Here is a 17,110-nt window from a genome sequence, read left to right as displayed (position 1 = left end):
CGGCTCCGTGGAGTTTATTTCAGACACTCGACAGGTTAGAATCGTAAGAAACCTTAGACTCGACTTAGCGAAAGAGGTTCTGTCTTAGGTTCTGGGCCTGGTCTCGGGTCTCCGTGCTGCGGCCTGGCTGTGCCCACAGACGCTCTCCTGTTCAGACGGCCCTCGTCGGGGCTGCTCTGGAGGTATCGGTCACGCGTGCACACGACACCGGCGTGTTGCTGCGTTGTACCGTGTGTGGGGCGAATTGCCCGGCAAGTTATTTAACCAGCCAAACCCATTACTCTCTCTCCCGCGCTGAGTGTCTCAAGGACCAGCAGGCAAGGAACTGGACCAGTAACACGTCAGCCATGTTTCATCACGGAGCTCTGACCACGGCCCGTGGCTGGGCTTACTCATCAGGGATGGCAAGGTGGAGGGGTCCCCTTTGTCCAGAAACTAGTCCTCGTAGCCGGTGGACGATCGAGAACAGAATTTAGGAGAACGGGCAGGGAGTTAAGGTGGCATCAAGGACCTCCGAGGAGAGACGAGCTCTGGGAGGGACAGACATGTGACCTCCGAGATGGAGGGGAAGGGGAAGAAGGATTCTGAGATGGACGGGGAAGTTGAGAGTGTTCAGGGTGACTTGGTATCGATAAGGTGACAGAGGAAGAGGCAGTGGCGTTCGGCAGTGTGGAAGAACTCGAGTTGTTTTGGGACAGCTGCTGCAGGGCTGCGACGAAGGCTCACGACGTGTTCGGGAAGCAGCTGCTAACCCCCAGTGGCGTCTGGTCGTTGGCAGAGACTCCAGCGGGGCCTTCCACGTCCGTGCGACGCCCTGACGTCCTGCCGATGTCTCAGGCTTCCTTGGGAGAGTAGCGGTCCCAGGTCTGAAGCTCAAAGAGAGAATGACGGGGCAAGCGCTTCTTGGGAAGGAGATCCACAATGGTGACAAGTGACGTCCTGACAGAGGCCGCCCTGGTCCTGGCTGGGCGGGGAAGCGGGGGACAGCCTCGACGGTCTGGGAGGCTTCGGATGAGCCAGGGGATGCGACGCCAGGGGTGACGGGGGGAGCCCTAGAAGCAGCCGTGTGTGTGACACGGGAGCGCTGCCAGTGAGTGCGGAGGGAGACGTTGGAGGGCAGACTGTGGGTTCCAAGTGACGCTCGCAGAGTGGCCACCAGTGGCTGAGGACACAATAGAGAGAGGACCGTGGGGATGAGGAAGCTGGGGACCCAAAGGGCCGGGCTGTGCAGGCACTAAGTCCCTGGGGAGGACCACGGGGTGTGCGGTGTGTTCGCAGGCGGAGCGCGGCGTAGCTGCGAGCCATTAGAACGGCCGGAGAGCCCCTCGGTGTATTCAGCTACAGCGAGGAAGTGGATCGTTCTTTGAATGAGAACAGAGCACATGGCAGGCAGGCCTAAGGAGGCACGTCCCACGTGCATGTGCCGAGGGGTGATCACAGGGCAGCAAGGGCACGCCCTGCAGCCTGCGGGAGGGAGGCCAGAGGGCAGAGTCTAGAGGAAGGTGGAGTGTTCTGGACCGTGATCGGAATAATGGAGGGGCGGGAGGGAAGGAGCACTGGACATCAGCTTTCCATAAGAGGCCCAGAAAGCACGGGGTGAGGAGTGAGACGACCAGGCGTCAGGAGGAAGGGGCTTAGTTGAGAGGAGGGTTCAGGACACACCAGCCAGGGTGTTGCACGAGGTCGTCGATGAAACGGCTTCCCCAGCGGCTACTTCCCCACGGTTTCAGCTTCGATGGGGCGCCGGCGCCATGTGCCCACCCACGGGTCCCCTTCTGCCAGGGAGGAGGGGGCGGCAGTCTGGGTTATTTACTTTAACCCTAAAGAGCGTCCCCGGCTTCAGACGACAGGCTTCGCCTCTGCGTTACGACATCGGTGGCGACCCGGCCAGGTCGCGAGAAACGAAAGGTAGAGCCCTTGAGCACAGCTAGGACACCCCAGGGTGCAGGGAATGACGACGGGGATCTGGAGGGACCTGCTCCACCCGCCACGGCATCCTCAGTATCAGCACGTTGCTGACATCACACACTAGAGGGATAATAACCGCCCCGTGTCAGAAACGGTGAAGGGGACCAGTAGAGAGACAGACACCTTTCCATTATGGACGATTCGTCCAACTCAGCAAAAAGCGGGGATGAGTTTGCCATCATGTAAATCAGCAAGCAGCCGATTAGATTGCCGTATGAATGCTAAATGAGCCACGATCACGGTATGTTTCCTCACAGACGATAAAACCTTTGTTTTTACACCAAGAAAGCATCTCTGTCTTCTAGTGTCTGAGCCACTAGCAGCACCAGGGTGGACTATTAATCCGTTTATGTCGTCTTTTCCAATTAACTTCACTCTGCAATTCCTATCACGCCCCACTGCATGTGCCACAGGAAAAAATAAAGCCGTAATAATCATCCTCTGCTCATCGGGTTTGGGGAAGGTAGTCAGGAAGGCATCATCGTGGTGCCTGAGGAGGTAGGGCAATTTATTCCCATTGCCTGTCCACCAGGTAACTCTTCCCCATAGGTATGTTTATGTGTGTAAGTTATTAATGATTGCTATTGTTCTAAATGAACTCTAATCAATCAATCTCTGAAAGCTGTGTGTTTTTTAAAAATCCCCTTTATAAATAGAAATCAAAAGATACGAAAGTTTTAAACTAACATGAAAGCTCCAGGCAATCTACGTGCAGCGAGGCTTCCCATGTGAACATTCTCTTCTCTGTAAAACACAAAGATTTCGAGAACCCGTGAAACTGAGCAACAATTTTGTATTTGCGTAGGAGCTATAAATGTGATCTTTTTGACTTATCTTAAGGAAAGCAGCAGCCCATGAGCTGAGGAGGGCTTCACGCCCAACACCCTAAGGTGTAGGGGGAGCCTGTGATTTTCCCATGGACGTCACGAAACTTAACGCCACAGAGGATGTGCAATAGGTACACGAGCCATAAAAGCAGAAAACCAGATGAGTTCATAGTTTTAATCTTAGATAGATGTGATGACACTTACGGTCATTATCGATCACTGGTGTGCCTTGCCGCGTGCAAGGACTGGAGGCTCTTGGGTCTTCTCGAGGCTTCGGCTCCCCCGGATAACACGCACAGCATGCCCTCGTGTGTCCCGTCATGGTGTGCCTAAGGGGACAGTGTTGTTTTTTCAGTGATGACAAATTATCCAACGTTTTTCTATGACCTGCAGCCATTTGGCCTTTTAGAAGAGAAACGTTCAGGGTTCTCCCTTAGGGCTTATTTATCTTATTTAAGCGAATGTAAATTGCAACTGAAAACTAAGTAATAAGTTAACAAAGGACGTGTCATCCTGCGATAGTTTCTATGATTGACCTTGGGGTCATCGTTCACATTTCTCTTCACTGTCTTGCTGTGCCAATTGGCATATGGAAAATCGTCCTTTGTCCCTTGAGGTCATTGGTTCAGGCGGTGTGGTCTGCAGAGCCTCTAGTCACGTGGTGACGTGAGCCATTTCTATAGCCTGCTATGCAGGTCACTGCTGGGACCACACCGTCCCACAGGCCCTTCATCAATCTCACGTTTTGGCTAAAGAGTGGCAAACACTCAACAATCCTTAGCCAAGGCCCGGTCCTATTTAAGTCTTTCATGTGACAACTATTAAGACCACAGGGTCCTAATTACTCTAGTGGAAAAGGATCCTCATTAGGCCTTATATTTCCCAGATGATATCTTATGAGATCTTAAAAGCTATATCCAAGTTATTATCTTTCTCTATGCGAAGAACGCATCTGCGAATAAGTCGCGGAGTCTGCGTGCATAAGGGTAGAAAGACCAGCTCTGGTTCTAGCAACCCCCGGCTCGGCCCACGCGACGAGAGAGCTGGGGCGGGGACATAATTTCACAGTAGCGAAATTCTTCGATTTTATAAGACCAGGCTTATATCCTGTTTCCATAGTGAAAATCAAAGCAATTTTGCTGGCACAAAGAAAAATTATTTTACATACAAAAGATTCACTGTCATGAGGAAAGATCAGAATATGATAATTATACCCCAAATATAGCTTCCTAAAAATCTCAGAATATAAAAATCGCATATGCTCCCTTAACATCTCTACCTATACTAGCACACACTGAAGTCGTTAAAAAAATGTACCGGGATGATTTTACTTTTCTGTAGCTTAAATCAGTCTCATTTAAACATTCTAGCTGAGACTTCGAAATAAATACGCTGCTCAGGTTTGTAGATTTAGCGATCGCTGTTCTTCGCTCAGTGCCTCTGTGAAACCCCAGTTCTCAGCAACGGGGTGGAAGTTTCCTGTTCGCCACTGTGCAGGGAAAAGAGAGGTCTCGGTCGGCCATTTTTACGTCCATCGGTACAACCCGAAAGCTGGTTCTGATTGAGGGTTTATTAGATGCTCACAGCCCCGCCAGGCAACCGGTTCGGAATGTCATAAAAACAAGGTTGGATAATTATGTCATGACTTGTTCCACATCACTCTGATTAACACTGCTCTGCATTACGTGACTGAATATAGAGGCAATAGAAAAAAACGCATCAGCAGAACATCTAGCCTAAGCCCAGACCTGCGTTTGAGTGTCATGCACCTGAACGTCACGAGAAAAAGAATGCCAACCCGAAACTTTATCAGAGCATCTTTAAAATTAAAACCCGAAGAGTAGGGTGAGTTCTCCCTTTCAAATTCACAGAGCTGCACGTAGGCAGCCATTTTGGTTTTTAAGGGAAAAAAGAAGACACAGCAGTTGATCAAGGAATCAAGTGTTTAACAGTGAAACGCTGAGTCGACAAACCCGGAATCTGAGATTCTGTTTTGTAGCTTGGATTTGGACAAGAAAAAATTTTATAACCACTTGAAGATGACAAAAGAAATGTCCAAAAATTAGAGATCGCCTTTGGATCTTTGTCAGTGTACTCCTTAATTTTCTCCTGCGGGGATGGTAAATGTACATCAAGTGCATTTCCCTCCAAATTTAGTAGACGTTTCTAGATTATGCACCCAGAAAAGTGAACACGATCTCTACGAAGATGGCGCAAATAAAAATTTGACATAAATGTCCCTATGTTACGCCATCGTTTCTAAGAAGTTGCCTCTTATCCATTCAGAATGCAGAACTCAAAGAGGGTTTCACATTCCTTAATCAACATGTGTTTTGTTTGTCCGTATTTCGTGTTTCTTATCGGTTTCCAAAGAAACATGTCGGAACACTGAACGATGCATGTGGTCACTTGTTCTAATGCTTTCACATTTTTTTGCATTTCTTTCTTTTAAAGCACAAGACTCTGCTGACATTATTTTCCTTATTGACGGATCAGACAGCACCGGAAGTGTCAATTTCACAGTCATTCGCGACTTCCTTGTAAATCTCCTTGAGAGACTCTCGGTTGGAACTCAGCAGATCCGAGTGGGGGTGGTCCAGTATAGCGATGAGCCCAGAACCATGTTCTCCTTGGACACCTACTCCACCAAGGCTCAGGTTCTGGATGCGATCAAAGCCCTCGGGTTCATTGGTGGGGAGCTGGCCAATGTTGGCCTTGCCCTTGACTTCGTGGTGGAGAATCACTTCACCCGGGCAGGAGGCAGCCGAGTGGAAGAAGGGGTCCCCCAGGTGCTGGTCCTCATAAGTGCCGGGCCTTCTAGTGACGAGATCCACGACGGGGTGGTGGCGCTCAAGCAGGCTAGTGTGTTCTCTTTCTGCCTTGGAGCCCAGGCTGCCCCCAGGGCGGAGCTTCAGTACATAGCCACCAATGACAACTTGGTGTTTACTGTCCCGGAATTCCGTAGCTTTGGGGACATCCAGGAACAATTACTGTCATACATTGTTGGTGTGGCCCAAAGGCACATTGTCTTGCAACCGCCAACCATTGTCACACAAGGTACGTATGCCCTTCTCGCCATCTGTGTGGGAGCGGGGTGTTTGTGCGTTGGTGTGTGTAGGGGTGAGGCGGGCACCTTACAGAATGACTCGCTCCAGGAGAACCTGTAAGTACCACAGTCGAGTCCTCTGGGGGCGAGCTAGCTCTTGGATGGGACAGTGGGGACGGTTGGCGTTTCTAAAGAAGCAAAAGTCTACTAGTGAGGGGGAAGCCCCCGAGCTGTCACGAAGGCGCGCTTTCAAGGCTCACTCCACAAGCCTGTAACGCGGAGATGCCGAACATCATCGTATTGTCTACTTACGATGCGGTCATCCTAAAAACGGGTCTCGGCTCATTACGATTCTGAGGAACTTCCTCCAGGATGATGGCACTGACCTCCAAAGGTCAGAGATGCGTGAGGGCTGTCTCCCCACAGCTCTCCGCGTGCCGAGCTCTGAGAGGTGAGCCACGACCGAGCCCTCGCTCTGCGCACCGTTCAGGAAAACGTTTTTCTCTGCGCCGTCAAGTTTACAGGTCGTTCTTTTGAGTGAAGAGATTCTGACACACACTCAAATGAGGGCCCTTGGCAAACAGCCCAATCGAAGTCATTAAAAAAAAATCCCAAAAAAACTAATCCAGTCGTACAGCAGATATACATGTAACGACTGTGGGAGGCGTATTTTAAAACTTAAGTAGGTTGTGCCGAGCCTTGCGGGAGTTAAAAATTGGGCAGACCCAGTTGTACCAAGGTACATCAGCCCGTGGTCCCCTCTGTCCGTCAGGGATCTTATTAGCAACGGCGTCCGGCGTGTTGCTGGGCGGGGTAAGTCCAAATCGACGCCCAGTTCCATGCTGACGATCCTCCTGATGTTCCCAGACATCCCTCTGATTGGAATGCAACCTGCTGAGTTTTCTTTGGGCTTGCACACTTTCGGGAAAAAAACGAGCGATTTCCTCGGGCTTAGTGAACGCTGCGGGAGAGCTGGCCTTGGCTCCGGGGTCAGCGTCACACAGCAGCTGTGTGAGCCTGGGTGGGCTGCACAACCTCGCTGGGCTCCGGGGCCTTTACACGAGGTGAAGATACAGTTCTGTTCCAGAAGTTTCAGATTCTTTTTTGTTTGTGGGCAGCACATGGCCCCCATTTCGGCTTTCCCTCGCTCACTAGAGTGTTCACCCCTCATTTACAAACATCATCATCTTGGTTTGTAAATACTCAACAAATGTTCTTGGCTATCTGGTATGTGCCAGACGGCGTGCCAAACCTCAGACACAGCGCTGCTGGGCACACCAGCATGGACACCAGCCCATCACAGCATCACGGGGATAGATGGATGACAAAGTGCAAGCCTACGACCAGACAGAACAGTCCCCAGTGTGGTCAGTTAGATGAGGACTCTAAGGGGCTGTCATGGAAAGGATGGGGGTGGCCAGGGAAGGCCAGTCTGAGCGGCCCCAGGACAGAAAGACAACGAGTGGACAGACAGCAGAGGGAACAGTGTCCAGGGGGCGGCCCCTCTCAGGACTGTCGGGGGGCAGCAGGGCTGGAGCTCACTGGGCACAGGGAAGACTGGAGAGGCAACTAGTTAGGGTGTGAGCATCACCCTGTTGATGCGGGCACGTCGCGTTAGGTGGGCACAGGCCCGGCTGACATTCCCAGGCACGTGGGGAAAGCCAGGCCTCGGCCCGGCTACAGGAAGTGTGCTCGTATAGCTGGGCGACCCTGGGAAAGAGCCCGTTAGGAGCAGACGGTGGTGGGAGAGACAAAAGGGAGTGGAGTGTCCGAAGCCAGCGAGGACAGGGTGTCTCGAGGGAGGGAGGGGTCCTATGGACCCCGAACTGCTGAGAAGCTGAGTAGGACAAAGACCCAGGCCATGTCCGCGTGGCGGCCATCAGGGGCCCCGGGGTGGGGAGGAGGGAGGCGAGCACACAGGGCCGATGCCGGGCGGTTGTGATGTGTGTGCTGGGGGCTAGGGCCTCTCCCCGGTGAGGTCCCAGTGTGGGCACGGTGGCGAGAGCCTTGAGCAGAGAGCAGAGGGCAGAGTCGTGGAGAAGGGGGCCGAGCTCGCCGGGGCGGCGTCCGCCGTCTGGGCTTCTGGCACCGCGCACAGGCGCCCGGGTCCGTGATTTTCCTCGGGAGATTCCAGCTGCCTGGTGACGCGCGGAGGGCAGGATGGAGGCTTTGTCCGCAGGGTCTGAGGGAGGCGAGGCCCTGAAGAGGGGCCACGGGGACAGGGAAGTGACGTTGGCAAGGGGCCGCCTGGGAGTGAGGGGAGCAGTTTTGGGGCCTCGTGTGGCTGAAGAGGGTGCAGCATGAGGGAGCTGGCGGGAAGCGGCCAGGCAGGGGCAGGGGAGGTGACTGAGCGGAGCCATCAAGGCCACGTGTGGCCTTAGCGGCAGATGCTGCAGGCACAGAGGGCATGATCTATTAGCAGGCGGGGCCCCCGAGTCTCCGAGAAGTGACCTAGACATCACCCAAGAGCAGGGTGGAGAGGAAGGCCGCATGGGGGTGGGGGGCAGAGGATTGGCTGGCAAACAGGACGTGGACAGCGAGGGCCGTCGCCCAGCCCTCGGCCGCAGGGGCCGCAGGGAAGCGGCGTCTTGGGGGCTGTGCTGGTGTCAGTCAGCGGGGAGGCGAGGGCTGGAGCCGACAGGTTAGCGGGACCTCAGGTTCACCCCCAGCAAGGGCACCGCAAACTTGGCCCCAGCAGAGCCCTGTGGAGGTGGAGCCGGCTCCTTTGCCATCCCACAGCCGGGAGGAGAGGTCTCCGCTCCCGCAGACGGGGCGCCCAGCGGCGGACGCCGATCTGTCTCTCTGTTCCCCTGTCACATACGTTACATGCCTCTCGCTGAACACAGGAGTCTCGTTCATGGTGGCCGTGTCCACGTCCACGGACCAGAAAGGGTGTGGTGCGAGGCAGTGCGTGCCCGGCTCGCTCCTGTCCTCGTGTGCGTGTCAGGAGCACACGTGTAGCCACACGCACGTGTCTTTTACCTGGGCACGGAGCGGAGGGCAGGGAGAGGGAGGAGACGGGGTGTGGGGCGCGAAGCACAGGGAGGATCCCAGGGCCCTCGAAATTCATTGCTTACAGCGCAGCCTGACGCCCAAGCCACGGTTCCCCCCAGACGGTCCCCGGACGCTTCGTGTCCGTGTGTGCATTTGCATGTTTCTTTTATAGAGAAACGTGGTCAGACATCATGTGAATCGAAGCGTGACATGCCGCCTGCCTGACCACACGGGGTGACGGGGGCGCCTTGCTGTCACTTCCAGGCAGAGGTCTCTTCGAGGGTTTTCACTTTGCGGTTGTCACGGTCTCGCCGTGCAGCTTACAACCTTCACGGCACAGAGCTCTTATTGAAAATACTTCTGTGCCGCGCGTGCTGGTTTTGACATTGATTTTCTTCGTGTAAGTTTCATGACACCCAGCAATTGGTGTTTTTTTCCCTCTGCCTGAAATATCAAGGCACGAGGAAGAGAAGCTGAAGGAGGTTTATGTTCTTTCAGCTTTTACACTTGACAACAAGTGTTCGTGGCATCGAGGTTGCGACGCAGAGGCCCCCTGACCAGATTCGGGTTGCTTCTTTAATTATCTGAGCAACGGCTTCATTCTGGCCTCTACCCCCAAGCTATAGATTTATGGCAAAAAAGAGCATCCCACTTTTTTAGTGACAACATGATAAACAGGTGGCGACCAAGACTAAATTTGTTTTTGTGCCTCGATTTTGTAAAAAGTCCTGAGTGGGTGGGGGGTGGGCGGGGAGCCTGATCTGCCATCCCGCAGGGGAGGACACGGCTGTAACTTGTGTGCGTGCGTGCGTGCATGCGTGTATGCATGTGTGTGTGCTGTGCATGTGTGCGTGCATGTGTGCATTGCGCATGTGTGTGTACGCATGTGTGCATGCGTGCGTGCGTGCGGTGACAAGCTCCCCGGGGCTCCCACTGGCTCCTCCTTAGCCGGAGCGGGCGGGAACGCTCTCTGAGTGGAGCAGGTTGTGTAGAGTCATAGCTGAATGATCGCTAAGACTGTTCTACTCACCTTATAACATTGCTACCTACAGTCATCGAAGTCAACAAGAGGGACATAGCTTTCCTGGTGGATGGCTCATCTGCACTGGGACCGGCCAACTTCAATGCCATCCGCGACTTCATCGCCAAAGTCATCCAGAGGCTGGAAATCGGGCAGGACCTCATCCAGGTGTCCGTGGCTCAGTACGCGGACAGTGTGAAGCCCGAGTTTTATTTCAACACCCACTCCACCAAGAGGGACGTCGTGGCCGCCGTGCGGAGGATGAGGCTCCTGGAGGGCCCGGCCCTGCTCACGGGTGCTGCTCTGGACTTTGCTCGCAACAACCTGTTCACTAGCGGGGCCGGCTACCGGGCCGCCGAGGGCGTCCCCAAGCTCCTGGTGCTGATTACAGGCGGTAAGTCCCTAGACGCAGTCAGCCAGCCCGCCCAGGAGCTGAAGAAGAACAACATCTTGTGCTTCGCCGTTGGGAACAAGGACGCCGACCAGGCGGAGCTGGAGGAGATGGCCTTCGACACCTCCCTGGTCTTCACCCCCTCCCCCGCTGAGTTCCGGGCTGCCCCTCTGCAGGGTCTGCTGCCCAGTTTGCTGGCGCCGCTCAAGACCCTGTCTGGAATCACTGAAGGTATGGGGCGGGGGGAGGGCGTCGGACACATGGCGGGGGGTTCTCCAGGTGGAGGCTCTGAGGATCAAAAGCGAGTAGATAGGAGTGAGGGCAGCAGACGAGATTTATTCCAGGTTCCCGTGCGCCCTGAGCTGGGAATGGCATGACCGTAGGTGCCCTAGGAAACAATGGCATGTCTGTGGATGTCATGGAAGAAGCGTGCGGCTGCGGCTTCAAACGTGGCAAACCAAAGAGCTGCAGGGCTTAGAGCAGAGGATCAGGGGCCGCCTGCCTTTGAAGCTTCTAGCCAAGGAGGTCACTTCTCAGTCCTCATCCCTCACCAGGCCCCGGTGCCCTGTTTCCACTGGCGATGCCCGTCCGGCCTTCCCCTCCCCCACCATAGCTTGGCTCTTGCTCTCCTGAGCTGACAGCCCACGTCTAAGCGGCCTGAACGGGGCCAGCGTCCACGTCAGCGCTCTGCCCTCTCTGTCTTCACGGGAAGACGCGGGGCATGGCTGGGCGCGAAGACAAAGCCCCAGTGTTTCTCCAAGCCCGCATTTACTGTGGCTACCCGTGGAAAGTCATTTTTAAAAACGTTCGAACAGTCTATGAGCCTTGTGAATTGAATTAGTACAATTCGTCATCCTTAATGAAGATGAGCATCGTGGAATAAAGCTTTCTGCCTCACGAAGTTTAGCACTGGGAGGCTAGTACATGGCTGTGCTGCTCAAACGCCTGCTTTCCCCGGGCTCTGTGGCCCTGTTCCTGTCCCTGTCCGTGTCTCTGTCTCTCTGTGTCTCTCATTTAGTAGCTGTTAGGTTTAAATTTTACTGGGACACCAGGAAAGACATGGGAAATAATTTTTTCGGAAGGCATGAGCTCAGTGTGTTCGGGAAAACCCTCTAGCGTGAGAATTATACTTTTGATTCTTCGCACGTGTAACCTGAGCCCAGCATAGGCATAGATTCTGCCTTTTAACGTGTCTCCGTGCTTTTGTGATCCCCTCTGGAGGAATTCCCACGGGCACCTCGTTGCATTACCGCCTGGTGATACTGTGACACCCCATTAGGAGAAGGGTACGGTGCAGAATGACAAAGGGGAGGCCCTAGGAGCACCTTGAGATGAGAACAGCCTGGTTTTATCCATTCATTTCAGCCCTGCAGGGAGTGATGTTCTCGAGTTAACTTGGGCCAATACTTGTCCCCCGCCCGTCGGTGGCGATCTCTCTGTAAGGGCCGAGGTGGACCCCTGAGGACCCGGCCTCACGCGCGGAGGGCACGGCCCCCTCGCAGCGCTCACGTCCTGGAAAGGACGTTCCGCTCCCGGGGTCCCGATCACTTTGTGTGGGTCACACGTGTTCTGGCTTTGGCGCTGTGTCTCCGCGAGCCGACCCGGTTCCGTGAGCTTGGCTGTCCACGCTCCCACAGACACCAGCCACCGCCGGAGGAAAATATGCAGCCGCTGCCATATTTTGCGAGACGGACGTGCTTTGCCGCGCTGGCGCCCTCTGTGCTCTGCGTGTCGGCGTGCGTGTGCGTGCGCGTGTCGCGGGCACGCGTGGCGGAGCCCGCCGCGGGTGTGTGTGTCTCACTGTGTTTCCTGTGCTTCACTGCAGTTCACGTAAACAAAAGGGATCTCATCTTCCTTTTGGATGGATCGTTCAACGTCGGAAAGACTAATTTCCCCTACGTGCGGGACTTTGTCACGAATGTAGTTAACAGCCTCGATGTGGGAAGCGACGGCATCCGTGTCGGTTTAGTACAATTTAGCGACACTCCCGTCACGGAGTTCTCCCTAGACACATACCAGACAAAGTCAGATTTGCTTGCGCACCTGAGACAGCTGCAGCCCAAGGGGGGGTCAGGCCGGAACACTGGCTCGGCCCTGCGCTATGTCCACGCCAACCACTTCACCGAGGCCGGCGGCAGCCGGATCCGGGAGCACGTCCCGCAGCTCCTGCTCCTGCTCACGGCCGGCCAGTCCGACGACTCCTATTTGCAAGCCGCCAACGCGCTAGCCCGCGAGGGTGTCCTCACCTTCTGCGTAGGTGCGAACCAGGCGAATAGGGCCGAGCTTGAGCAGATCGCTTTTAACCCGAGCCTGGTGTATCTCATGGACGATTTCAGCTCCCTGCCAGCTTTGCCTCAGCAGCTGATTCAGCCCCTGACCACATATGTTAGTGGCGGTGTGGAGGAGGTGTCCCTCGCTCAGCCAGGTAAAGCTCCCCGCTCGCGCCGGCTCCCTCTCCTCCCCGCCCGCCCTGGCGGCAGGCGGCTCCATCGCGACTCCAGAGCATGGTGAACGGCAGACAGATGAGCGAGCGGCTCCCTCTGGTGAAGGGTTTGGAGCGGGGGCCTGTTACGCCATACCTGGCAAGTTTACAGTCTCTGTCTAAAGGGCGCCCGTCAATGAAGGCAGGTCTAGAGAATCCAGCTTACATTCCTCGCATCCTATCCCACCCTTTATTAGAAGCTCCCCACCAACACCCCCAATGCCCGTGAAGGCTCTGGAGTGCAGATCCAGGGAGCGAGAGCAGGACGGGTCCCCTTTCATACACGAGTGCATTGGGACCTTTTAAAAATCACAGTTATGTTCTTTATGCGATATAATTTTTTTACATTCAGAATCTGCTGTATTGAGGAAATGATTTGTTATAAACCCAACGAAGGTCGTACCTTCACGTGATGGTGAAATGGGTTCCAAAAGAGGTCCGCGCCGATTTATCACCGCAAACCAGTGTGCTGGTTAGAGACATAATCATCACACAGATGGGCGGCAAGACCGAGACGGCGGAAACCTGATCAGATTCATTCTAAGGAGTGTTTGAACTGACAATGATGTTCATGTGACATGTTCCGGCCCCTTGCGGGCTGTCCTGCTTTTTCTATTGTCTGAATAGAGCAAATTAAAGCACTGCCAGAGAGCCTGACCCACACGGTGACAACGGGCACTGTTTGGGGTCCTAACCCGTAGCCTCGACTTGATGGAAAGGTCATCCGGTTAGAGCGGATACGTGTCGATTCAGTTATCTTTGGTTGATTAACCCATTCTGGCCTTTGTCACTAGAGACAGGTCAATCTTTAAGTGAAAAGACCACACGTTCAATACTTTATAACAACTTGAAAACACTGTCTGTTCTCCTAGACCGATTGCCACCTGATGTAAGAACGGGTGTCTCGCGTTGTCGACAAAGCACAGTGCCAGACTGGGGACCCATCTAGTTGTCCTAGTCCTTTGCAAATAGGCGCTGCCTTGAAATGGACATTTTAGTGACACCTGGTGTCTTCCCTTGCTGGCGCAGTGATTGTCAGACGAGTCACCCGAGCTCCATTACCAAATGCTCGCGGTGCTGGGTGGGAGTCAGCTTGGTGACTGTCGTGTTCTTGTCCCTCACTGTGTCCCAACCTCCTTTCTTTGTAGAAACCAAGCGAGACATTCTGTTCCTCTTTGATGGCTCCGCCAATCTCGTGGGCCAGTTCCCCGCCGTCCGCGACTTTCTCTACAAGGTTATCGATGAGCTTAATGTGAAGCCGGACGGGACCCAGATCGCGGTGGCTCAGTACAGTGACGATGTCAGGGTGGAGTCCCGTTTTGATGAGCACCAGAACAAACCCGAAATCCTGAACCTCGTGAAGAGAATGAAGATCAAAACCGGCAAACCTCTCAACCTGGGCTATGCGCTGGACTACGCACAGAGACACATTTTTGCGAAGTCTGCCGGGAGCCGGATCGAGGACGGGGTGCCTCAGTTCCTGGTGCTGCTGGTGGCGGGAAGGTCGTCTGATCACGTGGAAGGGCCCGCACTCAACCTGAAGCAGAGTTCCGTGGTGCCTTTCGTGTTACAGGCCAAGAACGCAGACCCTGCCGAGTTAGAGCTCATTGTGCTGTCTCCCGCCTTCATCCTGGCTGCGGAGTCGCTTCCCAAGATCGGAGAGCTTCAACCTCAGATCGTGAATCTCTTAAAAATGGTGCAAAATGGGGCGCCGACACCAGGTATGGCATAAAAATTCTGGTGGCGGGAATTCCACAGTCCGGTTCTCCGGTGTGTGAGTGGACGGGGGGCTGCTGGTCCAGGTCCTTAGGCTGAGCCCTCCTTGGGTTTCCAGGGAAGATGGATAATAGGACCAATGAGATGCGAGTTTTCTTTCCCTATTTTGACTTTCTCACGGCTCTCTAGGGCCAAGCAGGAGAACCAGGGCGATTCTTTGTAAGGATATTAAAATATTGCACAATAAGACACGTTATAAAGACAGACATAATAGTGCTTAAACACCCTTTTAAGAAACACGGGTTTTACTACCTGCATAATAAAAGCCACATGACATGGTTCCATCGTAGCTAAAACAGCCTTATCTCCATAGTCCCCCGGCGTCGTATTTTAAGTGGGTGTCGCTGTGTACCCTTCACTACGTCCGTGAAGAATCTACAGCGTGACGAGAAGCAGACACAGTCCCACCGTAAATGCCTAACTGCTCGTCTGCGTGGCTGTGGCTTTGTGTTTAACCACTTTCCCTTTGCCGATAAAAAATGCAGTGAAAAGAGTCATCAGTTTCATGTATAATCGAAAACTGAGAATCCAGAGTTTCTACACTGAGCCAGTACCCTGCCGGTGGGAGACAGTAACCCAGACATCTGAGTGACGTTTTTTCCCGCTGATCCGCTGGGACTCACAGCCAATCATCGGAGGCCCCCACCTGCAAAACGCTAGCAGCGATGCAGGCTCCGCCTTCCGTGTCCCTCTACCCCGCACCGTCTTTTCTCGTGTTCACCCTTGAATGCTAACAATGCTGCTCACGCGCTGAACAGTTCTAAAACGGAAGGTCTAGCTGCCTGTGTCCGTGTATCTGCTTCCTATGGCCGCGTAACAAGTCGCCACGCATCGAGGGGCTTACGCAAAAGCCACCTGATGCGAGAACGGGTGTCTCGCGTTGTTGACGAAGCACAATGCCCGACTGGGGACCCACCCAGTTGTCCGAATCCTTTGCAAATATACACTACTTTGAAATGGACATTTTAGTGTCATTTGGTGTCACTGACAAAGGAATTCATTATCTTACCGTCTGGAGGTCTGAAATCCAAAACCGGGTGTCGGCGGGCCTGCGTCCCTCCCGCAGCTTCCAGCGGGTCCTCCACCTCTTGGCCTGTGGTCCCGGTCGTGGACCCCCACCCGTGGACCCCCAGCCCGCTCCGCTGTATCTTCTCTCTCTCCTGATCTCTACTTCCATCCTCGTACCTTCTCCCCCTAGCTCTGATCCCCTTGTCTCCCTCCTATAAGGACACCCCCAAAGTCAAGTTCTGGAGGTTCTGAATTAGTCATCTTTGTGGGGCCGTTATTCAGCCCGCCGTATGGGTAGGAAATTGCCCGTCTCACGTCCCATGTGTCATCCGGGCTGTCTTCCTCCCAGTTTCAGGTGACAAGGACGTGGTGTTCCTCCTTGATGGCTCTGACGGTGTCAGGACCAGCTTCCCTCTGTTGAAAGAGTTCGTGCAGAGGCTGGTGGAGAGCCTGGACGTGGGCCCAGACCGGGTCCGTGTGGCCGTGGTGCAGTACAGTGACCGGACCAGGCCCGAGTTCTACCTGAATTCGTACATAGACCAGCAGGATGTGGTCAGCGCCATACGCGGACTGACCCTGCTGGGCGGGCCGACCCCCAACACCGGGGCCGCCCTGGACTTCGTCCTGAGGAACATCCTGGTTAGCTCTGCTGGAAGCAGGCTGGCAGAAGGCGTCCCCCAGCTCCTGATTGTCCTCACGGCCGACAGGTCCGGGGACGACGTGAGGGGCCCCTCGGTGGCCCTGAAGAGGCAAGGGGCCGTGGCCCTCGGCATCGGCATCGGGAGCGCTGACGTCACGGAGATGCAGACCATCTCCTTCATCCCGGACTTCGCCGTGGCTGTCCCCACGTTCCGGCAGCTGGGGGACATCCAACAGGACATCTCCCAGAGAGTGATCCGGCTCAGCCGCGAAGAGCTGAGCAAGCTGCAGGAGGTCGTGTACCCTCTGCCGGGCCCAGGTAAGGAGGGGGCTTCTCGGGTCTTTGTTCTTTGAAGCATCTGGGCGTCTCGTCCGGATGGTGGGCTGTGAAGTCTCCCCAGTTTCGTCTCCTCTGCCGTATGGAGCGAAAAGCAGAATTATGTGAAGAATTAGGAGCCACATGTGTTTGGTTTCAGGGGCCAGATGTGACAGAGGCTTGGGGAGATGCCTGGGTTCAATTTGCCTCACTGGTCTGGAAGACGGGCATGTGCTTGGCTTAGAGTGTAGACCCCCTAACTCTGTGGGAGGGCTTTGGTAAGATCTCCGAAGGGCGGGCCACCTAACCGACGCCACCGGTGAAGTTCCAAGCTGCCCGGGGCAGGTCCTGCCGGCAACCTTCCGTGATCAGGGAGAAAGCCTGACCCCAGGCGCCGGGTCCAGCGGGAGCGTAGTCTTTGAAGTGCTGGTGTCGCCAGAACCAACGTGGGAAGGTCGCTTCTGGCTTTGCGTGGTGCTGAGAAGCCAGCGTCCTAACCGGCGGGAAGGCCACCTGGCTCTGTAGCCGTGTCTTACTCTGCATCCTCATCCCTGGTCCGCTCTTTCTAGGCTTGGCTGCGATAAGCTGAAAAAACCGTGGGGGCCTGGTGTCCGAGAAGGAAGGGGGCTGAGATATGGCCAT

The 17,110-nt window shown here is 54.7% G+C and overlaps 1 protein-coding gene across 1 annotated transcript in view; it reads left to right on the top strand.

Moving 5' to 3' along the window:
* Positions 1 to 17,110, top strand: part of COL6A3 (collagen type VI alpha 3 chain) — a 75,472-nt gene that overhangs the window by 16,591 nt on the left and 41,771 nt on the right. Inside the window, exons 5-9 of the mRNA XM_039861550.1 lie at positions 5,250 to 5,852; positions 9,888 to 10,478; positions 12,073 to 12,672; positions 13,878 to 14,450; positions 15,863 to 16,471. Coding sequence (XP_039717484.1) covers positions 5,250 to 5,852; positions 9,888 to 10,478; positions 12,073 to 12,672; positions 13,878 to 14,450; positions 15,863 to 16,471 — 2,976 coding nt within the window. The remainder of the gene's footprint in view (positions 1 to 5,249; positions 5,853 to 9,887; positions 10,479 to 12,072; positions 12,673 to 13,877; positions 14,451 to 15,862; positions 16,472 to 17,110) is intronic.

This window comes from Pteropus medius, unplaced genomic scaffold (genome assembly GCF_902729225.1).
Source record: "Pteropus medius unplaced genomic scaffold, Ma_sr-lr_union100, whole genome shotgun sequence".
Taxonomy (NCBI): Eukaryota; Metazoa; Chordata; class Mammalia; order Chiroptera; family Pteropodidae; genus Pteropus; species Pteropus medius.
Note: the sequence above shows the minus strand (reverse complement) of the source record. Positions and strands in the feature narration are given on the sequence as shown.